The sequence below is a fragment of the Schistocerca cancellata genome, chromosome 2 (assembly GCF_023864275.1).
Source record: "Schistocerca cancellata isolate TAMUIC-IGC-003103 chromosome 2, iqSchCanc2.1, whole genome shotgun sequence".
In the NCBI taxonomy this organism is placed as follows: Eukaryota; Metazoa; Arthropoda; class Insecta; order Orthoptera; family Acrididae; genus Schistocerca; species Schistocerca cancellata.
Genome location: NC_064627.1, coordinates 1068296885 through 1068322497, shown reverse-complemented (window position 1 = coordinate 1068322497; position 25613 = coordinate 1068296885). Strand labels below are relative to the sequence as shown.

The following is a 25613-nucleotide window of genomic DNA, read 5'->3' as shown; positions in this document are numbered from 1 at the left end:
AGTGGTTTATACTTCACAGGAATCAAGATACTTCCCATTTGTGCAAAAATACCACATGAAGAGTGGCAATTGTGGAAAATTAGGGGAGTATTTTCTTTTTTATTCCAAACAGATTAAGGTTATTGCATATTTGATCTGCCCTTGTAGGTATTGATTTGTAGAAACTGTTAAATTTGTTTGATAAAAGTTATAATAGTGGTTGTGGTATATAGGCACTCCAGTTACTGTATGCCAATTATACACAGGAGACACAGGATAAGAACATTTATCCTTAAGTAGTATGGCTACATATGTCATTTCATTAGCTATTAAATTAATAAATAAACTCATTTGACACTGTTGGACAAGTCTTGTAGCTATCTGCAGCCTGAGTGGAAGGACTATCCTTCTTCACACGCATATCAGCACCATTCTTTTCGAGACTTGATATTTCTGTCTTGAGTATTAGCAGCTTGAAGTGGGTGACTGTGATAATTATGAAGAGAAGATACAATGATTTTTTTTATGAGAGCAAGATAATAGAGACATGATGGAACCTGCTAGTGGGCACTGGTACAGACATCTGTAGATGTTACATAAATAAGCAAAAGAAAACTCAAGTAGTGATTTGGCTAACATTCCACATAGAAATGTTATCAACTCCCAACTTCGCTATTAACTGCCCCGATGAGCTGACATCATGTAGTGTTAGTAATAAAAGCTGCTATTCTTTTTGTGTGAATTGCATTTATCCATATACTTGCAAATGTAAAAGGCAATGCTTATTCTTAATAGCTCCAGGTAATTAATTGGCTGTAACTTTCTAGTCCATAATTGTAGGAAAGTTTTTCTAGAATTAAATACCTTAGGACTGAAGGAGATCACTCATCAAAAAGCAAAAGTGCCGAGTTGTCAATAGGCAAACACTAAATAAAGAAAACTTGCTAGCTTTTGGAGTCATCTTTTGATGAGCTAGAGTAAATTACACATATACACAGTGCCAATGCTGTTTTTTGACAGGTGGACTAGTTGTGGTGGGGGTAGTAGTGTCAGGTGGTGTGGGTAGAGGGAGAGGGAGCCAGCAATCAGGGAGAGGGACTCGGGGTGGGTAGCTAACAGCTCAGAGGGAGGAAGCTGGTTTGCAGGCTAGGAATGTGGCAGGGAGGGGTGGCAGGTATATGGGATGGCATATTTGTAGTGGCTGGTGAGAAGTGGCACACCCTGCAGGCGACACATGGGTGTGTATTGGGAGGGGTTGCAGGGGTGGAGGAAGGGACAGAGGAGATAGACTTTTTCTTCATGGAGCGTAATTATTTTCCACATATACCTCCTCTTCACACCTCATGTGTGTGTGTGTGTGTGTGTGTGTGTGTGTGAGAGAGAGAGAGAGAGAGAGAGAGAGAGGAGAGAGAGTAGTGTACAATTTTAACTAGAAGATTGTATAGTGTAGCATTTTCTTTGTTATACAGATAATGCAGCTTAGTATTCTGATTTCACTCTTACTGGGTGATTTAACAAAAGGAGACAGACAGAAGATAATGACAATATGTACCATAGATGTTCATTCCCGTGATGTTGTTGCTAAAATGATTCAGATGAAAGTGGAGAGTGCATCAGCATTTCAGTGGCAGTCTCAGCTGAGGCACAGGTAAAACTTAAACAAACATATTCTACCCCAGAATGAGATTTTCACTCTGCAGCAGAGTATGCGCTGATATGAAACTTCCTGGCAGTTTAAAACTGTGTGCCGGACCGAGACTCGCCATGTCTCTGCAATATCCTTTCTTTCAGGAGTGCTAGTTCTGCAGGGTTCGCAGGAGAGCTTCTGTAAAGTTTGGAAGGTAGGAGATGAGATATTGGCAGAAATAAAGCTTTGAGGATGGGGCGTGAGTCGTGCTTGGGTGGCTCAGTTGATGGAGCACTGCCCGCGAAAGGCAAAGGTCCCGAGTTCGAGTCTCAGTCCAGCACACAGTTTTAATCTGCCAGGAAGTTTCATATTCTACTCCATCTTACAGTGTAAATGAGATGATTACAAACATGGGCTGCCCATATAACTGCTTAGTATGTAGATATCAATGGTATGCTAAAGTATTTAATTTTCTTCTCATTATAATTGACAAGTCCTTGTTGTATTGTACGGAGTTGGGGACCTACAAACGACAGAGAGGCATCACTGTTTGGGTGGTAAATTATGGTGTACGCGTATGTGGAGAAAGTGTCCGCACTGAGGCGGAATAAAGGGAACCAGCCCGCATTTGCTGAGCCAGATGAAAAACCACCTTAAAAACCATCCACAGACAGGCTGTCACACTGGACCTCGACAATAGTCTGCTGGGCAGATTCGTGCTGGGGACCGGCATGCCCTCCCGCCTGGAAAGCAGTGTGTTAGATTGCACGGCTAAGTGGGCGGGCTTAAGACCATGTTACTCATATATATTGTCTAAAAAATAATTGTTATTTGGTGATCAGATTATTTTATTGGTATGAAGGCTAGTTTTTCGTATTGCCTACATATCAAATAGACTGTGACTATTTCAAATTTTTTCTGCCTTTCTGATGAGCGGGTTAACTGGAACGGAATTACTCGTACTGCTGATACTGTCAGATGTGTCCAATTTGTTGCCGTCGTGTGACATTTATTGAGAAAGTTTCGCAGTTGTTACTATCAAAGTTATAAGATGTCCTCTTCAGTTATCAGCACAAGAATAACAGTTTTAATCACCAGCACAGCAAATTACAGTTTTTAAATTTTTCTAGATTGTTCTAGTCATTCTGCCATCAGATGTATATCATGTGTTACATGTTCACTTTTTCTTGAATGGTAATTCAGAAGGATGTAGGTAGGAAACAGAGGGAACGAGCTTGATCCTTATGTAGATTGCTGGAGGCATAGATGTGGCATGGAGGGAGCAACCTCTCCCTTTTTCACACAATGTGGCCGTTGTACTTACACTTTACACTTGATCCCAGGTTAGGTTGTTTCTTAGAAAGAATCATAGGTAGTATCTGTACTCCATCACTGCTTTCACCACCAAGAAATTAAGGACACAACACGGCATTTTCAGTACCTACTGCAGTGCTATTGCACACAGTATTATTTGACCACTAAGGTTTGGAATGGCTGTAAATGAAGCACTAATAAGCTGAATTAGTGTTTCATTCATAACCATTTCAAATCTTAGTGGTCAAATAATTCTGCGTGCAATAACACTGTAGTAGTCATTGAAAATGCTGTGTTGTGTGCTTATTTTCTTTCTGGTGAATGTGGTAGTGGGTCAAGATGGCCAAAGTGCTCAAGAAAAAGCAAACAGGTAGTGCTTGAATATGTGAAATACTCTTTTCTTGATTGATAGGTACAGCTTCTGAAGATCTCAGTATTTTGAAATGGCCAGCCGGTGTGGCCATGCGGTTCTAGGCGCTTCAGTCTGGAACCGCATGACCGCTACGGTCGCAGGTTCGAATCCTGCCTTGGGCATGGATGTGTGTGATGTCCTTAGGTTATTTAGGTTTAAGTAGTTCTAGGGGACTGATGACCACAGATGTTAAGCCCATAGTGCTCAGAGCCATTTGAACCAAGTATTTTGAAATGAATTATATTGATAAGAATGTAAAGTTTTCTATTGAAAATGTATGATTTTTGGCATTTTACTGAAAAATGTAGGGAAATAATAATATATTTCATACTGGATGTTTGCTTTGACTCAAAAAGTTTAAAATAAAAAGTTACATTACAATAGTGAAGTGTATTACTGGCTGTAAAATTTGTGGGTACCTTTTTTCTCTTCCTTCACTGATCTGTATTCAACAGCAATCTATAAGAAATTTCAGATTAAATCCAGAGATGGGATAACAGTGTGAGAGTTAGTTCTGGCAGTAGTAATTTAATGTGATATGCGCAAAGAGTTGTCACAATGTATCTGTGAAAATATGGGAAAGTAAGTTTACATTATTAGAGAGGAATGTGTCTAAACTGTTACTGCCATAATTTAAGTTTTAAGTGCAGATGTAAATCATTTACATGTTACATGCAAAGGAGGAAGAGAAAATATTCTTATCAGTCATTAATAAAAACAAAAGACTACTTGTAGCATGGTAACATGAATTTTATAATGTCTGTTTGATGGTGACCTGTATCTGCTTAATTAATAGTAGAAATAGCTATGAGTACAGCAAATACGGCAAATAGTATTATGTTAATTATGAAAGTTGCCAGTCTGTAGAAAAGAATGTCGACTGTTGATGATAGTAAACAAAATAAGCATATATGAGCCTGTGTTAAATTGATGATAACATGCTGCAAAGTGAGAAATAGTAAATAAATATGCTAAAATCCATGGAAACAAATTTACATTAATTTTTTAAATATTTGTACTTAACTTTGTGTAGATCGTATGTCTGATATCATACTTTATTTCAGATGGGACGATCAGTTAGGAGATTGCTTCTGCAACATATGTGATGCTCAATTTCAGTATGCTCATGAGTATCTTGGCAACACACCACGGCTTGTGATAACCCCTTTAACAGACCGCTGCTATATTACATTAACCCAGGTTAGTACAGAAAGCTGACATATCTTCGCATCACTTTGCTTTTATATAGTGTTGCCATACATTGTCATATTGACTCTAAATTTTCTGTTTCCAATCAACAAGTGGAATCTTCCAAGATGTGATATGTCTCAAGATCACAAGTACAAAATAAAAACTGACATTGAGTGCCATATAGTGTAACAGTCTGTGTTTTGTAGATTGTAGATTGTATTTTATTGGTCCTGTTGTCTACATAGCAGCTTATGCATAAGACATTGGACAAGTCAAGTTATAAATATACAGGCTGAAAGTAATTTCAAGGCATACATATTTAAGCTTACAATAATACAATTTACACACAAGTATTTATATAACACATTTCATAAATTTAAATATTCTTCAATGGAATAAAAGCAGTGATGCTGTAAATATGACTTTAGAGATTTTCCAAATGTATTGACCTCAGTGATAGCTTTTATGTTTTCAGGAAGTTTGTTATAAAGCTTAACTCCCATGTGAAAAGTACCTTTTTGGCACAGTGCTGTGCTGATTTGAGTCATATGTAAGTTCCTGTTTTGTCTGGTAAAGTGCTCATGTATATCACAGTTTTTTTGTAGCCTCTGGTCCTTGCCTATTACATTTAATTTAAAGAACAAAAGGGTTTCCATAATGTATACACACGGTAATGGGGGAATACCAGATTTCTTAAACAGGGGTTATGTAGTATTAGATAAAAACAACACCAGGGTAACACAAGAGAAGGAGCCGTGGAGTTTTTCAAAGTACCTGTTTTTCTTACAGTAAATGTATATAAAATAATGTGGAATAATTCTCATAATTACCAGTGTGAGTAAATAAATGCAAGTCATAATTTACTATAAACAGAAGTAACCTACAGTGGCTGCTTGTGTCTGTTGGTCTATAACTTGGCTCATCCCACATCCCGTAGAGTAGACATAACAATAACAATAATAATCTTTGTTTCTATGTACTTTATCTTGGACATCATCATTTTTTGTATAGTTACAAAAATGATATCATGGCATAAACATAATGTATATATACAGGAAGTAGTAGTTGTTCTGGTTTTCAGATTGAAGAGTGGTTTGATGCAGCTCTCTGTGCTACTCTACCCGTGCAAGCCTCTTCATCTCCAAATAACTATTGGAACTTATGTCCTGCTTACTGTATTTATCTGTCTCCCTCTACAATTTTAACCCCAGACACCCGTCTCCAGAACTAAATTGATGATCCTTAGTACCACATTAAATAGTACAGGATTGTTGTTGTTGTTGTTGTTGTTGTTGTGGTGTTCAGTCCTGATACTGGTTTGATGCAGCTCTACATGCTACTCTATCCTCTGCAAGCTACTTCATCTCCCAGTATGTACTGCAGCCTACATCCTTCTGAATCTGCTTAGTGTATTCATCTCTTGGTCTCCCTCTACGATTTTTACCCTCCACGCTGCCCTTCAATATTAAATTGGTGATCCCTTGATGCCTCAGAACATGTCCTACCAACCGATCCCTTCTTCTAGTCAAGTTGTGCCACAAACTCCTCTTCTCCCCAATCCTATTCGGTACCTCCTCATTAGTTATGTGATCTACCCATCTAATCTTCGACATTCTTCTGTAGCACCACATTTCGAAAGCTTCTATTCTCTTCTTGTCCAAACTATTTATCGTCCATGTTTCACTTCCATACATGGCCACACTCCATACAAATACTTTCAGAAACGACTTCCTGACACTTAAATCTATACTCGATGTTAGCAAATTTCTGTTCTTCAGAAATGCTTTCCTTCCCATTGCTAGTCTACATTTTATATCCTCTCTACTTCGACCATCATCAGTTATTTTGCTCCCCAAATAGCAAAACTTCTTTACTACTTAAAGTGTCTCGTTTCCTAATCTAATTCCCTCAGCATCACCTGAATTAATTCGACTACATTCCATTATCTTTGTTTTGCTTTTGTTGATGTTCATCTTATATCCTCCTTTCAAGACACTATCCATTCCCTTCAGCTACTCTTCCAAGCCCTTTGCTGTCTCTGACAGAAATACAATGTCATCGGTGAACCTTAAAGTTTTTATTTGTTCTCTATGGATTTTAATACCTACTCCAGATTTTTCTTTTGTTTCCTTCACTGCTTACTCAATATACAGATTGAACAACATCAGGGAGAGGCTACAACCCTGTCTCACTCCCTTCCAAACCACTGCTTCCCTTTCATGTCCCTCGACCTTTATAACTGCCATCTGGTTTCTGTAGAAATTGTAAATAGCCTTTCGCTCCCTGTATTTTATCCCTGCCACCTTCAGAATTTGAAAGAGAGTATTCCAGTCAACATTGTCAAAAGCTTTCTCTAAGTCTACAAATGCTAGAAATGTAGGTTTGCCTTTTCTTAATCTAGCTTCTAAAGTAAGTCATAGAGTCAGTATTGCCTCACGTGTTCCCATATTTCTACAGAATCCAAACTGGTCTTCCCTGAGGTCAGCTTCTACCAGTTTTTCATTCGTCTGTAAAGATTTCGCGTTAGTATTTTGCAGCCGTGACTTATTAAACTGATAGTTCGGTGATTTTCACTTCTGTCAACGCCTGCTTCCCTTGCTCACCAGATGGTAGAGTTTTGTCAGGACTGGCTCTCCCAAGGCTGTCAGTAGTTCTAATGGAATGTTGTCTACTCCCGGGGCCTTGTTTAGACTTAGGTCTTTCAGTGCTCTGTCAAACTCTTCACTCAGTGTCATATCTCCCATTTCATCTTCATCTACATCCTCTTCCATTTCTATAACATTTCCCTCAAGTACATTGCCCTTGTATAGACCCTCTATATACTCCTTCCATCTTTCTGCTTTCCCTTCTTTGCTTAGAACTTGGTTTCCATCTGAGCTCTTGATATTCATACAAGTGTTTATCTTGTCTACAAAGGTCTCTTTAATTTTCCTGTAGGCAGTATCTATCTTACCCCTAGTGAGATAAGCCTCTACATCCTTACATTTGTCCTCTAGCCACGCCTGCTTAGCCATTTTGCACTTCCTGTCGATCTCATTTTTGAGACGTTTGTATTCATTTTTGCCTGGTTCATTTACTGCATTTATATATTTTCACCTTTCATCAATTAAATTCAGTATTTCTTCTGTCACCCAAGGATTTCTACTAGCCCTCGTCTTTTTACCTACTTGATCCTCTGCTGCCTTCACTACTTCATCCCTCAAAGCTACCCATTCTTCTTCTACTGTGTTTCTTTCCCCCATTCTTGTCAGTTGTTCCCTTATGCTCTTCCTGAAACTCTGTACAACCTCTGGTTTAGGCAGTTTATCCAGGTCCCATCTCCTTATATTCCCACCTTTTTGCAGTTTCTTCAGTTTTAATCTACAGTTCATAACCAATAGATTGTGGCCAGAGTCCACATCTGCCCCTGGAAATGTCTTACAATGTAAAACCTGGTTCCTAAATCTCTGTCTTACCATTATATAATGTATCTGAAATCTGTCAGTGTCTCTAGGCTTCTTCCATGTATACAACCTTCTTTTATGATTCTTGAACCAAGTGTTAACTATGCTTAAGTTGTGCTCTGTGCAAAATTCCACCAGGCAGCTTCCTCTTTCATTTCTTACCCCCAATCCATATTCACCTACTAAGTTTCCTTCTCTTCCTTTTCCTACTATCGAATACCATTCACCCATGACTATTAAATTTTCGTCTCCCTTCACTATCTGAATAATTTCTGTTATCTCATCATACATTTCTTAAATTTCTTCGTCATCTGCAGAGCTAGTTGGCATATAGACTTGTACTACTGTCGTAGGCATTGACTTCGTGTCTATCTTGGCCACAACAATGCGTTTGCTGTGCTGTTTCGAATAGCTTACCTGCATTCATATTTTCTTATTCATTATTAAACCTACTCCTGCATTACTCCTATTTGATTTTGTATTTATAACCCTGTATTCACCTGACCAAAAGTCTTGTTCCTTCTGCCACCGAACTTCTCTAATTCCCTCTATATCTAACTTTAACCTATCCATTTCCCTTTTTAAATTTTCTGACCTACCTGCCCAATTAAGGGATCTGACATTCCACGCTCTGATCCGTAGAACGCCAGTTTTCTTTCTCCTGATAACGACGTCCTCCTGAGTAGTCCCCGCCCGGAGATCCGAATGGTGAACTACTTTACTTCCGGCATATTTTACCCAAGGATGACACATGAAAAACTGGCATGGAGTGCAGCAGATTGCTTGCCAGTTACACACAAATTGTTGCGTGGCAAGAGCAGTACATGTAAGAATTAGATACTAAAGAAATAACAAATAAGCTAATGCAAAGGTCTGTATTTACTGAATTGATCTTGTCTTTTTCATTACATTACACTAGGTGCTGAGAATGACCTCCTTGTGCTAGCTCCCTAACATGTTAATATACACTTTGCACAACTCTGCCGCATCAGTTCTCCAAATTTATACAAATATTGTCCCTTCAACTCTTCTAATGTTGTTGTTGTTGTTGTTGTGGTCTTCAGTCCTGAGACTGGTTTGATTCAGCTCTCCATGCTACCCTATCCTGTGCAAGCTTCTTCATCTCCCAGTACCTACTGCAACCTACATCCTTCTGAGTCTGCTTGGTGTATTCATCTCTTGGTCACCCTCTACGATTTTTACCCTCCACGCTGCCCTCCAATACTAAATTGGTGATCCCTTGATGCCTCAGAACATGTCCTACCAACCGATCCCTTCTTCTAGTCAAGTTGTGCCACAAACTTCTCTTTTTCCCAATCCTATTCAACACCTCCTCATTAGTTATGTGATCTACCCATCTAATCTTCAGCATTCTTCTGTAGCACCACATTTCGAAAGCTTCTATTCTCTTCTTGTCTAAACTATTTATCGTCCATGTTTCACTTTCATACATGGCTACAATCCATAGAAATACTTTCAGAAATGACTTCCTGACACTTAAATCAATACTCGATATTAACAAATTTCTCTTCTTCAGAAACGCTTTCCTTCCCATTGCCAGTCTACATTTTATATCCTCTCTACTTCGACCATCATCTGTTATTTTGCTCCCCAAATATCAAAACTCCTTTACTACTTTAAGTGTCTCATTTCCTAATCTAATACCCTCAACATCACCCGACTTAGTTCGACTACATTCCATTATCCTCGTTTTGCTTTTGTTGATGTTCATCTTATATCCTCCCTTCAAGACACCATCCATTCCGTTCAACTGCTCTTCCAAGTCCTTTGCTGTCTCTGACAGAATTACAATGTCATCGGCGAACCTCAAAGTTTTTATTTCTTCTCCATGGATTTTAATACCTACACTGAATTCTTCTTTTGTTTCCTTCACTGCTTGCTCAATATACAGATTGAATAACATCGGGGAGAGGCTACAACCCTGCCTCACTCCCTTCCCAACCACTGCTTCCCTTTCATGCCCCTCAACTCTTATAACTGCAATGTGGTTTCTATACAAATTGTAAATAGCCTTTCGCTCCCTATATTTTAACCCTGCCACCTTCAGAATTTGAAAGAGAGTATTCCTGTCAATATTGTCAAAAGATTTCTCTAAGTCTACAAATGCTAGAAACGTGGGTTTGCCTTTCCTTAATCTAGCTTCTAAGATAAGCCGTAGGGTCAGTATTGCCTTATGTGTTCCAATATTTCTACGGAATCCAAACTGATCTTCCCCAAGGTCGGCTTCTACTAGTTTTTCCATTCGTATGTAAAGAATTCACGTTAGTATTTTGCAGCTGTGACTTATTAAACTGATAGTTCGGTAATTTTCACATCTGTCAACACCTGCTTTCTTTGGGATTGGGATTATTATATTCTTCTTGAAGTCTGAGGGTATTTCGCCTGTCTCATAGATCTTGCTCACCAGATGGTAGAGTTTTGTCAGGACTGGCTCTCCCAAGGCCGTCAGTAGTTCTAATGGAATGTTGTCTACTCCGGGGGCCTTGTTTTGACTCAGGTCTTTCTGTGCTCTGTCGAACTTTTCACGCAGTATCATATCTCCCATTTCATCTCCATCTACATCCTCTTCCATTTCCATAATATTGTCCTCAAGTACATCGCCCTTGTATAGACCCTGTATATATTCCATCCACCTTTCTGCTTTCCCTTCTTTGCTTAGAACTGGGTTTCCATCTGAGCTCTTGATATTCATACAAGTGGTTCTCTTTTCTCCGAAGGTGTCCTTAATTTTCCTGTAGGCAGTATCTATCTTACCCCTAGTGAGATAAGCCTCTACATCCTTACATTTATCCTCTAGCCATCCCTGCTTAGCCATTTTGCACTTCCTGTCAATTTCATTTTTGGGCGTTTGTATTCCTTTTTGCCTGCTTCATTTACTGCATTTTTATATTTCCTCCTTTCATCAATTAAATTCAATATTTCTTCTGTTACCCAAGGATTTCTACTAGCCCTCGTCTTTTTACCTACTTGATTCTCTGCTGCCTTCACTACTTCATCCCTCAAAGCTACTCATTCTTCTTGTACTGTAGTTCTTTCCCCCATTCCTGCCATTTGTTCCCTTACGCTCTCCCTGAAACTCTGTACAACCTCTTAGTTAGTTTATCCAGGTCCCATCTCCTTAAATTCCCACCTTCTAATGTTACTGGGTTATTTGTGTATACTTTCCCATTTAGATGCCCCACAGGTAATAGTCACAACTGGTTAGGTCAGAGAACGAGGTGGCTACAATCGTTTGCTGACAGTCTTTCCTCCTGTGAGTCTTCCACGAATTCATGAGATTAACTGGCATGAAGTGTGACATGTCACCTCCTCATTTGAGAGGCAACTTATGTACGTTTATAGGGGCTCATCTGTGTGTGAAATTCCTCGAAGATTCACATACGAGGGCTGTTCAAAAGGTAAGGTGATTTTTCAAATTGCGCTGGCAACATACATTCCGTTATAGAATTTTTTTTTTTTTTGTTATGTTGGCACACATATCCCGAACATATGTTCACAGTTTCAAGTGTACAGCATACTTCATCTGTTTTTGATAGATAGAAAGGTTAGATGTGTTTTAGTGTGCTTGGCAATTTTCAATTATTATAAAACTTGGAGCAAAGAATTTTCATCAAATTTTGTGTGCAAAGTGGAATCAAGTGCTCTAAAACACTTGAAATGTTGACAGTGGCATAAGTTGAGTCTGCTCTAAATAAAAAAAAAGTTTAGAAGTAGTAAAAGCTCTTCCAAGATGGCCGAGAAGATGCAAATGACAAACCTCACTCTATACACCCCAGCACATCAACAACAGCTGATAATGTCAAAGCTGTGAAGAAAATTGTTTGAAAAATCATTGAATTACTGTAAGAGAAGTTGCTGAGGATGTTGGCATACCAGTCGGCTTGTGTCATGCAATTTTTTCAGATGAGACATATGTCAGCGAAGTTTGTTCCAAAACTTCTCAATTCTGATCAGAAGAACCGTTATATGAGCATTGCCCAGGAGCTCTTCAGTGATGATCCTGATTTGCTCAAAAGGGTCATAACTGGTGAGAAAACATGGGTTTATGGTTATGACATCGAAACCAAAGTGCAGTCATCCCAATGGAAGCATCCCAGAGAGCCAAGACTGAAAAAAGCATGCCAAGTTCGGTCAAATGTCAAAGTTTTGCTCACTGTTTTTTTTTCAATTACTGTGGCATACTGTGCCATGAATTTTTGCCTCATGGTTGTATGGTCAATAAGGGGTATTATCTTGATGTTATGCACTGTTTGTGAGAAGCCATATCAAAAAAACACCCAGAATTGTGGGAAAACAATTCATGGCTTTTGCATCATGACAATGCACCTGCTCATTCACTGTTGGTTGTGAGCGATTTTTGGGCCAAACACAACACATGCCTCAGCCACCAATTCACCGGATTTGGCCCCCTGTGACTTTTTCCTGTTCCCATAACTGAAGAGACCTATGAAAGGATGAAGATTTTCAGTGATTTAGGAAATAAAAACTGCATTGCTGTACCAAAAAGTGCTTATGAGAAGTGCTTCGAGGATTGGAATAAGTGTTAGCACAAGTGTATTGTATCTGAGGGGGATTACTTTGAAGGGGACAACATGAATATTGACAAGTAATTAAATATTTTTTCGTAAAAATATAATGTGACTTTACTTTTTGAACACACCTCGTATACACAGCCATGTGTACTGCTGTTTCAAAAAATATGGAATTCACAATCCAAGTTGCTGACACAGCACAGTATGCTCCGAGTTTTTCACTGTGAAGAGGATCCTCATTAATCATATTATGGATTGTTTGTTGACCAGTATCTTGTGTTCTGGGAGTTCACATGTCTGTCAGATTGAACCAGGCTTCATCGCTGTGCATGAAGTACAGCAGTGGATCCAACATTACACTCTCAATTGTGTGACTAACCAGATAAAATAATTCACATGTTTTGTTTTCTCTTCCTCCTTCAATTCTTGGGCACATGTCATTTCGAATGTCTGCATCCCTATATCATATAAAACACATTGACAAGAACTCCACAAAATATTCACTTGTTGCAACAATTTATGTGTCAACTTCTTTGGATTCTGGATCATTTGCGATTGAATATCTGCAATCACAGCATATGTACAAACAGAGGGGGCTTGATTCTTTTTTGTGGATACAGCTGACCCTGTAGTATGCCACTTTGTCACTAAATCCTGTATACTGCTCTTTGCTGGTATGAAAACGCCATGAAACTTCTTTGCAAAAATGTCCCAATTTTCCTTTGATGAACGTCCACTACTGTGACTCTTTCTTGAAGAGGATACATCTCTCTGAGATATTTACTTCACACATCTTATCCAAGTTGCAATGGCTTTCATGGTTATAATACAAAATGTAGTTGCAACAGCTTGGAAACAGTAGATGGCAGTTGGTGGGCGACAGTGAGCAGTCTAGTACTCAGGTCTGGTTTTTCATGTATCACCCTGTATCACCATACATACACGAACAATCCACACACCCTAATTTTAAGGGAGGGGGAAATCATTGTATGCACATTTAACCCACTCACAAATCTGGGACAATCTTGATTTTTCACCTCGGCATGAACTTGTCGTTTTCATCAGCCATCTGTTGCCTATATTGCTGTTTAAGTACAGCTTTGAATGCTCAATTTATACACACATCTAGCGGTTCCAGTATGGATGTTAGGCTGCCAGGGATAATGATCAATTCAGTTTCCTGTTTTTGTGTGTTGTCTTGCACTTCCTGAGTTCTATACTTCTGAAAGCTGTCCAAGAGCAACATGTTAAGTTAATTCAGTAATGTACCAGGGTGACGCCAAACATGCATCACCCAGTTAAACAGAAGATCATTTTCCATCCACCCTTTTGGATTTGCTCTTTCTAATATGCCTTTCGCTTACATTTCTGGAATTGTTTTCCTTTTAAATACACTCCTGGAAATTGAAATAAGAACACCGTGAATTCATTGTCCCAGGAAGGGGAAACTTTATTGACACATTCCTGGGGTCAGATACATCACATGATCACACTGACAGAACCACAGGCACATAGACACAGGCAACAGAGCATGCACAATGTCGGCACTAGTACAGTGGATATCCACCTTTTGCAGCAATGCAGGCTGCTATTCTCCCATGGAGACGATCGTAGAGATGCTGGATGTAGTCCTGTGGAACGGCTTGCCATGCCATTTCCACCTGGCGCCTCAGTTGGACCAGCGTTCGTGCTGGACGTGCAGACCGCGTGAGACGACGCTTCATCCAGTCCCAAACATGCTCAATGGGGGACAGATCCGGAGATCTTGCTGGCCAGTGTAGTTGACTTACACCTTCTAGAGCACGAGGGTGGCACGGGATACATGCAGACGTGCATTGTCCTGTTGGAACAGCAAGTTCCCTTGCCGGTCTAGGAATGGTAGAACGATGGGTTTGATGACGGTTTGGATGTACCGTGCACTATTCAGTGCCCTGTGTGCCTCGGTCGTATGCAGTCCTGATTGTGGCGCTCACCTGCACGGCGCCAAACATGCATACGACCATCATTGGCACCAAGGCAGAAGCGACTCTCATCGCTGAAGACGACACGTCTCCATTCGTCCCTCCATTCACGCCTGTCGCGACACCACTGGAGGCGGGCTGCACAATGTTGGGGCGTGAGCGGAAGACGGCCGAACGGTGTGCGGGACCGTAGCCCAGCTTCATGGAGACGGTTGCGAATGGTCCTCGCCGATACCCCAGGAGCAACAGTGTCCCTAATTTGCTGGGAAGTGGTGGTGCGGTCCCCTACGGCACTGCGTAGGATCCTACGGTCTTGGCGTGCATCCGTGCGTCGCTGCGGTCCGGTCCCAGGTCGACGGGCACGTGCACCTTCCGCCGACCACTGGCGACAACATCGATGTACTGTGGAGACCTCACGCCCCACGTGTTGAGCAATTCGGCGGTACGTCCACCCGGCCTCCCGCATGCCCACTATACGCCCTCACTCAAAGTCCGTCAACTGCACATACGGTTCACGTCCAAGCTGTCGCGGCATGCTACCAGTGTTAAAGACTGCGATGGAGCTTCGTATGCCACGGCAAACTGGCTGACACTGACGGCGGCAGTGCACAAATGCTGCGCAGCTAGCGCCATTCGACGGCCAACACCGCGGTTCCTGGTGTGTCCGCTGTGCCGTGCGTGTGATCATTGCTTGTACAGCCCTCTCGCAGTGTCCGGAGCAAGTATGGTGGGTCTGACACACCGGTGTCAATGTGTTCTTTTTTCCATTTCCAGGAGTGTTTCATGTAAAGTGTTAGCTTTTGTCCATTGCTAGTTACACACATAATGACCATACATCTTTACTACTCATTGCCAACAGTTTGTGCCATGTTGCTGGATTCCATTTTGGTGTTGTCAAGCAACATCACAAAATAGACTGGCATTTGATTGATGCTACCAATTTGCCGTAATAAGTAGGAATGTTCATGGTACAAATTGACCACACAGCAATGAAAATTCACTACTTTTTCCTTGTACTTGCCTGGAAGCTGTTGAGCAATGGTCCTTTTCCTCCAGAAGCCTATTCCATTTCGACAGAAAAATCTTGATTGTCAGCCCCAGTTAGCATTGAAACTTGTGATCCTATTCTTTGGCTGAAGTGCACTGCTTTTAGTCAGCACATTTCACTAGTCACTGCACATTCATATTGTCACTTCTCATCTACATAATCGCAGAACCTTTGTTCAAGGCTTTTTGGCTGCAAACTGCTCAATGATTACCGTTCGTTTCTTGAAGCCACATTCCATTTTTTCGCCAGTCACAAATACAACATTTGCCCACATACTTTCCTTGCTCTGCACAGTTTCGAATGCTCTCTGCTTCTTCAATAATTGTAAGTTCTTCTTTTTTGCTGTGTATGAGTGTTAATCAGCCATAATTAACAATTGCACTTCTAACATGCTACTGACATGCCGCAGATTGAGGTAGCAACAGTGCTATAGTGTTATGGGATTTATTTTTGGAGGCAGAGCAGTACCAACCTTCTTACAATTGATCCTTGCACCACTGATTTTCATTATTAAATAAGAGGAAAAATATTCACCACTAATATAGTACAATATATGAAAGGAGTGATGGGGGATCAGAAATCTTTGAGTGAGTAAAAACATCATTTTTTTTAAAAAATAAACAATTATTTCAACTTGCCCTTAAAAAGATTTACATGGATTTGCTTTATATTACAGAACTGTATTACAGCTGCAAGTGGTCTGTGATCTGTTGCTCTTTCATTACTGAGTATCCTATGACAACAGTATTATGAAAAGGACAGATTGCTACTCACCATATAGAGGGGACACTTAATAACAGAAAGCCACAAGAAAAGAGTGCCATTCATTTTGAAAAGACTATTACACATTTTAGCTTTCATTCAAAAGGCCTACTTTCTGAAGTGGAAAACCCACACACATTCACACAAGCACAACTCGAACACACATGACCGCAGTCCCCGGCTGCTATAGCCAGGCAGTATCCTATGATTAAATACAGATGCAAATTGTGCCTCATAATGCAAAATTCTAACACGAATTCTTTACAGACGAATGGAAAAACTGGTAGAAGCTGACCTCGGGGAAGACCAGTTTGGATTCCGTAGAAATATAGGAACACGTGAGGCAATACTGACTCTTTGACTTATTTTAAAAGCTAGATTAAGAAAAGCAAAACCTACGTTTCTATCATTTGTAGACTTAGAGAAAGCTTTGGACAGTGTTGACCGGAATACTCTCTTTCAAATTCTGAAGGCGGCAAGGGTAAAATACAGGGAGCGAAAGGCTATTTACAATTTCTACAGAAACCAGATGGCAGTTATAAGAGTTGAGAGGCATGAAAGGGAAGCAGTGGTTGGGAAGGGAGTGACAGGGCTGTAGCGTATCCATGATGTTATTCAATCTGTATATTGAGCAAAAAAAAAAAAAATTCGGAGTAGGAATTAAAATCCATGGAGAAGAAATGAAAACTTTGAGGTTCGCCGGTGACATTGTAATTTTGTCAGAGACTGCAAATGATGTGGAAGAGCAGCTGAACAGAATGGACAGTCTCTTGAAAGGAGGATATAAGATGAACATCAACAAAAGCAAAACGAGGATAATGGAGTCAGTCGAATTAAATAGGGTGATGCTGAGGGAATTAAATTAGGAAATGAGACGCTTAAAGTAGAAGATGAGTTTTGATATTTGGAGAGCAAATTAACTGATGATAGTCGAAGTAGAGAGGATATAAAATGTAGACTGGCAATGGGAAGGAAAACATTTCTGAAGAAGAGAAATTTTTTAGCATCCAGTATAGATTTAAGTGTCAGGAAGTCATTTCTGAAAGTATTTCTATGGAGTGTAGCCATGTATGGAAGTGAAACATGGATGATAAATAGTTTAGACAAGAAGAGAATAGAAGCTTTTGAAATGTGGTGCTACAGAAGAATGCTGAAGATTAGTTGGGTAGATCACATAACTAATGAGGAGGTATTGAATAAAATTGAGGAGAAGAGAAATTTGTGGCACAACTTGACTAGAAGAAGAGATCATTTGGTAGGACATGTTCTGAGGCATCAAGGGATCACCAATTTAGTATTAGAAGGCAGCGTGGAGGGTAAAAATCGTAGAGGGAGACCAAGAGATGAATACACTAAACAGATTCAGGAGGATGTAGGTTGCAGTAGGTACTGGGAGATGAAGAACCTTGCAGAGGATAGAGTAGCATGGAGAGCTGCATCAAACCTGTCTCTGGACTGAAGACCACAACAACAACAACAACAACAACAACAATACAAAATTGGCAAATAGACACTATTTCATAGCAAATTGTATCCAGATTAATTATTTTATGAGATATACTTTGAAATAGCTTTATTTTATGCATACAAATATCGAAAATGTGATCAGTTTTTGGTCACTGGTATTGTGCATCATCTGGCGAAGCCCAATTTCAAAAGATAATGGGCTTACAAACATATTTTCATAATAAAAAGTGGACGAATGGAATGCCGTATCTGTGTTTTTGATACTCTAGCGCCATGCCAATTGTGGGCAGTTGAATGATCTGTCTAAGCTACATGCCACATGATGCAGCATAGTAGTCGGCTGTGGGACCTAGCATTTTAGAAAAAAGAGAAACTTAAATTTGTTTGTTAGCTTAAGTTAAAAGTTGGTATAATGTAGACATACTTAATCTGGCACTTTTAGGTGACAGATGTTTTGAACTGTGGTGGTGCCGACTATTGCTAGATGCCAGGTCTAAACTACCTCATTAACAATACTCTGCCAACCTCAACAAGAAATTCCACGGTAACTATTCCCAAATGATTTGTATTATGCAGTGCTTTTTTTGTGACAATGTGTCACTTCTGTTTTTACATAACACAGGTGTAGGCTGGCTGCCGTGCGAGAGCAAGGTTGCGCTTGTTTCCCCACACTGCTCCTCTCATGTTTGGCAGTCAAAATCCTACTTCATTTACACTTGTGGCTATCTGCTGCTAGTTGCAGTTGGAAAACAAAACCTGTCATGTATATTGACTGCATCAAAATTCTTCCCTTAAAGCTCAATTGTTTATTTTTGGTTCGACTTCTATGTTAAGTGCCCTGTCATGCCTATATGTAGCATTGTCAAGGTGGGTCGAACAGCTATCAGTACCTACAAAAGATCAAAATTAATATTCGTCAGGTTTTGTATTCATCAGATTGGGCAGGAAAAGACAAATATTGTTGAGAAAATCAGAAATGCGTTCAGTTCACTGATGTGAAAATGTTGCTGCCTCCCAACAGACTGATCATTTTTTCTTGACTTTATTACCCAGTACATTCATTTAGTTAATTACAAGTCATTGGTGTAACTTGTGTACCAAAAATCTGTCCTAATTGCAAGATACCATTAATATAAACCTTCATTACCATTGTTGACATGTAAACTTATTCCCAATTACTAATTTTTGATTAGAGCAGAGGAAAAACAAAGATAAATTATTAGCATTTATACAGCTAGTGACATGGTAGTAGCTTTTGCTCAGATTTAGTTTCAGAGTAAATAGCATTTATAGTTAAAACATTATTACTAAAAGAGATTTAGGAACCAGATTTTAAATTGTAAGACATTTCCAGGGGCAGATGTGGACTCTGACCATAATCTATTGGTTATGAACTGTAGATTAAAACTGAAGAAACTGCAAAAAGGTGGGAATTTAAGAAGATGGGTCCTGGATAAACTGAAAGAACCAGAGGTTGTAGAGAGTTTCAGAGAGAGAATTAGGGAACAATTGACAGGGACAGGGAAAGAAATACAGTAGAAGAAGAATGGTTAGCTTTGAGAGATGAAATAGTGAAGGCAGCAGAGGATTAAGCAGGTAAAAAGACAAGGGTTAATAGAAATCCTTGGGTAACAGAAGAGATACTGAATGTAATTGATGAAAGGAGAAAATATAAAAAAGCACCAAATGAAGCAGGCAGAAAGGAATACAAATGTCTCAAAAATGAGATCGACAGGAAGAGCAAATTGGCTAAGGAAGAATGGCTAGAGGACAAATGTAAGGATGCAGAGGCACATATCACAAGGGGTAAGATAGATACTGCCAACAGCAAAATTAAACAGACCTTTGGAGAAAACAGAACCACTTGTATGAATATCAAGTGCTCAGATGGAAAACCAGTTCTATGCAAAAAAGGGAAAGCAGAAAGGTGGAAAGACTATATAGAGGGTCTGTACAAGGGTGATGTACTTGAGGGTTATATTGTATTATGGAAATGGAAAAGGACGTAGATGAAGATGAAATGGAAGCTAAGATACTGCATGAAGAATTTGACAGAGCACTGAAAGACCTAAGTTGAAACAAGGCCCCAGGAGTAGACAACATTCCATTAGAACTACTGATAGACTTGGGAGAGCCAGCCCTGACAAAACTCTACCATCTGGTGATCAAGATGTATGAGACAGACGAAATACCCTCAGACTTCAAGAAGAATATAATAATTCCAATCCCAAAGAAAGCAGGTGTTGACAGGTGTGAAAATTACCGAATTATCAGGTTAATAAGTTACGGCTGCAAAATACTGACACGAATTCTTTAGAGGCAAATGGAAAAACTGGTAGAAGCTGACCTTGGGGAAGATCAGTTCAGATTCTGTAGAAATGTTGGAACACAATACTGACCCTACGACTTATCTTAGGAGAGAAAGCTTTTGACAATGTTGACTGGAATACTCTCGCAAATTCTGAGGTGGCAGGGGTCAAATACAGGGAGCGAACGGCTGTGTTTCAATTTGTACAGAAACCAGATAGCAGTTATAAGAGTCAAGGGGCATGAAAGGGAAGCAGTGGTTGGGAAGGGAGTGAGACAGGGTTGTAGTCTATCCCTGATGTTATTCAATCAGTGTACTGAGCAAGCAATAAAGGGAACAAAAAAAAATTTGAGTAGAAATTAAAATCCATGGAGAAGAAATAAAAACATTGAGGTTTGCCAATGACATTGTAATTCTGTCAGAGGCAGCAAAGGACCTGGGAGAGCAGTTGAACGGAATGGACAGTCTCTTGAAGGGAGGATACAAGGTGAACATCAACAAAAGCAAAACTAGGATAGTGGAATGTAGTCTAATTAAATCAGGTGGTGCTGAGGGAATTATATTAAGAATTGAGACACTTAAAGTAGTAGATGAGGTTTTGCTACTTGGGGGGGGGGGGGGGGGGGTAAAATAACTGATGATTGTTGAAGTAGAGAGGATATAAAATGTAGACTGGAAATGGCAAGAAAAGCATTTCTGAAGAAGAGAAATTTGTTAACATAGAGTACAGATTTAAGTATCAGAAAGTCTTTTCTAAAAGTATTTGTATGGAGTGTAGCCATTTATGGATGTGAAACATGGACGATAAATAGTTTAGACAAGAAGAGAGCAGAATCTTTTGAAATGTGGTACTGCAGAAGAATGCTGAAGATTATATTGGTAGATCATGTAACTCTCGAGGAAGTACTGAATGCAATTTAGGAGAAGAGGAATTTGTGGTACAACTTGACTAGAAGAAGGGGTCGGTTGGTAGTTCTGAGGCTTCAAGGGATCACCAATTTAGTACTGAAGGGCAGTGTGGAGGGTAAAAATTGTAAAGGGAGACCAAGAGATGAATACACTATGCAGATTCAGAAGGATGTAGGTTGCAGTAGGTGCTTGGACATGACGAAGCTTGTACAGGGTGTAGTAGTATGGAGAGCTGCATCAAACCAGTCTCTGGACTGAAGACCACAACAACAACAACATGGAACAAAAAAGGTCTAATGAACTTATGTTCAGAAAGGCATGGTTTCCATCCTAGAGACCATTTATTCAATCATAAATTGTTACAGAGACTGCAGTCTAATGTGTGTTGTACCATGCAGCCACAGTTTCAGTAGGTGTTGAAAATGGTTTCCATGTGCCTCAGTGCATGCCTGTACACACCGAAGCATGTTCTGTCTCACACGTTCACATCAGCCAGGCTGCATCCGAACAGTGTCAAAGACAGCATACTCCAGTGTCTTTACATCACAGTGGAATGTGCTCTGAATACATGATAGTTTTTAGATGGCCCCATAACTAGAAATCGCAGGGCTTGAGATCCAGTGAAGGAGCAGCAAGCAAGTCATGCAGGTAGACTGTCTTCGTCCGATCCATCAACGAGGGAAGATGCAATTGAGATACGTCTGGATGTTAATGGTGAAGTGGGCTGGAGCGCCATCATGTACGTGCCACATAACCCTTTGAATCAGCAATGGCACTTCTTCCAGCATGGGAGGCAGTCTCCCACAAGAAACACTGATAATTCTGATATATTAGGCAATGTGGAAGGAAGACTGGTTCCAAAATACAGTCACCAATTATCCTGACCTACACATTCCAGCTGCACTGATGCTGATGATTTGCTGTCACCATGCCATGGGAGTTCTGCATACTATCCCACAGATGACTGTTATGAATCTTGAAGATACCACTCCGCATAAAGGTGGCCTTACTGTGAATAGGATGGATAACACAAATCCCAGAATCATGGTTGCCTGGTGAAGAAACCAGTGACAAAACTACTCGTGATTTGGAAAGTCTGTAGCTAGTAAGCCCTGCACAAGCTGTAATTGGTAAGGGTGGTAACAATTGTTATGGGGAATGTTCCATGTGGTCGTCTAGCTTAGCCTGTACTAGCGGGCCAACTGCGTGGTACTGATATGGCAGTTGCCTTCCACAATGTTAATCACATTTCCCTCCAAGTCTGATGTCCGAACACTTTGGTTATGTTCTTCACAATTTCCTGCTTCCTGAAACGACCCTGTCTGAGACACACTGTGAAACACTGATGCAAACATTGACTGCTGTCATTATTGTCAGTGGGGATAGGTCTCCTGATACAACCTTGCTGCCCACCACCCTTGCCCTTTGCCTTTCCGTAAGTAAACGTCATGTTAACAAGCTCTCGATTTGAATACGGAACCATTGTGTTCAACACTGCATCACATCCACTATAAGGTGAGTCGGCAAGAGAAGTGAATCGGACCCCATTTTACCAATTACTATGACAGGAAAGGGTGCTAAGGCATGACAGGAAAGGGTGCTAGGGCATGACAGGAAAGGGTGCTAGGGCATGACAGGAAAGGGTGCTAGGGCATGACAGGAGAGGGTGCTAGGGCATGACATATGAGGAACAGTACCATCCTCTGGGAAGAAGCCATGCATACTGTAACTGTGGCTGCATGGCATAGTGTGTATTGGAACACAGTCTCTGTATCAAAGTATGATTGAATAAATGGTCTCTATCATGGAAAACAAGAATTTCCGGACATAAGTTCATTAGAACTTTTTTGTTCTGTATTCTCTCATTGATCAATCCCAAGAGTTTGTTCACAGTGGAAAAAACACCGTGTGTAAGTATGGTTTACTATTTCCTAGGAGTTCGTCAACTTGTTAGTGATATACTTGACTTTCTAGAACATTATTTCACACTTTCTGTCTTCTGTGGTCCATCAGATGATGTCTTGCCTTGTTGCGTGCACACTGAAAGCAGCTTTACCCTAAAAAATGGGCTTCATGTTCACTCACAAATGCTTACCCTCATAATTCAAATGTAATTCATGTTTAGTATGCATGTTTTATCTAATGTACATATATCCAGACTGAAACTCTTTTCATATCCGGAGCATAATAATTTAATTCTTGAATTTAGTTTTTTTATCTCTCTGTTGACATTTGAATTGAATATTAAATCATGCCAATATAGAATGGCAACAACAATAGTGTTTTTCAGTTTGTTTTGTTCTAGAAATTTAGTCTGACCTCCAACACAAATATTTGCTTCATTATATGCCACATCACTTGCACCTGTTATACTGATGGCAAGATCATTTTGCCTTCTAAGTCTATGTCTACTACAATGTGTTTCGTCCTCAGTCCAGGCTTCACCACACTGGTAACTGGGATTTTATGGTTTATGCTTTCAAAGTATCAGCTAACTTTCTTCAGTGGCAGTCAGTAAGCAAAAAGGCATTGCACTTCACTGTGGATTTCCTAGTATAGTTTTGTTACCTTCATGGTATTTACTGCATTTATTACCCTTATTAAGTGCTGTTTTTCCACTTCATTCTATAAGTTTACTATCTTTCTTCATTGGAGATCAAATTCTGTTGAATTCTTCTTTCATGGACTGGTTTGTTCTTTTTCTATTCACACACTGATTAAGAAGCTCATCATCAGTCTTGTTGATGGTACACTGCATCTATTTTTATCGTAGAAATTGTTTCTTTTGCTAAGTTCGATACCTGTATGTCACTTCCTTTCCACCTTTCGTCCATTTGTGCTTCCCATTTTGCAATTTACTTGTTTTTTTAACTCAGAACATGATGCAGTTTCTACAGCTCGGAATTTTTATTTCTTGTATGTGAAATATCACATCTTATAATATCCACAATAAGTTTTAAATTTGAGATGGATTCATATAGCTTCATGATTTCATTATTACAGTTACCACAAATTCCTTTTTTTGCAGTAGAACTGTAACTTTTACTCATTTGGCCACTACATGCCACTGTATTGGACACCATCTTGAAACAATGGACCAGTCCTTGCAGACAATGTTAATAGTGATCTCCAACTTTTTTGGCAGATTATGCATTTGTGTACAATGCATTTGTGCCTGGTAGAAGCTACATAAATACTCAATTAGCTCTTGACAAGATTTTAAAGCAGTGCAAAGATTAGGAACCTGCTTTAAACTTTCACAAATGTAAAATCATGCACTTTCAAAACAAAAAAAATTGTTTGTTATGAACACAACATCAGTGAGTGACAGCTGAAATGTATCAGTCAAACAAATACCAGGGGATAGCATTATGTAGGGATATTAAAGGAAATGGTCACATAGGTTCAGTCATAGGCAAAGCAAATGACAGACTATGGTTCAGTAGTAGGCTGCTAGGTAAATGCAATCTATCTACAGATGAGTATGTTTTGTATTTGTATTTATGTGGTCCAGTAAATCTTAGATTCACAGTACAGCACATCAGATATTGTACAGGTCAGTGTAAATATATCTTCACGTTTACGTGATGTTTTCTATGCATTAACGAATACCTTTTTTTAGCTCTGACTTATAATTAAGCCACTTTAACTGGTAAATGCCAACTGATAATATAAATAAACTAATATTAATGATTACAGTCCTTACATGCTACAAGTAAAATAGTTGCATTTACACAATATTTTTGCAAGTGTTAAAGAATGTGGCTTATATGCTTAACATTAACCTTCTTAGGCTTTCAAAGATTTTGGAGAAACTCTTCCAGGCTATAGACACAATACATTAATAGTTATTCTTTCAATACTGCTTTAAATGTTGTAGAGCATTTATTACTTTAATCTTGTGGCAGCTTATTGTAAATAATTTTACCTTGATGTAATTGTTCTTTTTTTCACAAACTGGTTTTTATCTGGAGAGTGTGAAAGTCAGTTTTCTGTTTTGTGTTATGATGGTGCATTTCCATTTTTGAGGAGGAAACTAGGTTTTTTTTGCATATTTTTTTAATAAGCATTGCACTTTCATACTTGTAAATACACAGAAGAGGAAGAATCCCCATCCTTTTGAGTAGTAGTCTCTAGGATTTGTTCCTTTTTATTCCAGACATGATTCTCTCTATTCGTGTTTGCATCTTAAAGAGCATCAGGCAGTATGGTGAGTTGCCCCATGAAGTGATCCCTGATCCCATATTTCAGAACAGAATGTATGTTAACATAATGAACAGTCATTAGACAGTCCTTATGATAACAGGTTTCAAGTGCTCATATTAAATAGCACATGGTACTTAGTCTGTTAAATAATTATACTATCAGTGTGAGTTATCTCAGCTAAGGTTATCTTGTAGCTAGATCCTCACAAATTTTGTGTTAGCTACACTTGCAATATCTATGTATGAAATCTGAATTTTTATATCCTCTTCACTGTTTCTGGTGACATTATGAGAATTTAACACTACTGTTTTGCTTTTATTTATTATCTGTTTGTTTTTGCTGATCCAGTTTAAAACAGTATTTAATGTCTTAGATGGTGTTTTGTGTAACATTTTGGCTGTCTTCCCACTGGCTAAAATGCTTGTTTCATCTA

General features: G+C 39.5%; 1 protein-coding gene across 1 annotated transcript in view; it reads left to right on the top strand.

The window, feature by feature from the left end:
* Positions 1 to 25613, top strand: part of LOC126161033 (dynein beta chain, ciliary-like) — a 784705-nt gene that overhangs the window by 529587 nt on the left and 229505 nt on the right. The window contains exons 36-37 of the mRNA XM_049916954.1: positions 1449 to 1627; positions 4397 to 4532. Of these exons, the coding sequence (XP_049772911.1) occupies positions 1449 to 1627; positions 4397 to 4532 (315 nt within the window). The remainder of the gene's footprint in view (positions 1 to 1448; positions 1628 to 4396; positions 4533 to 25613) is intronic.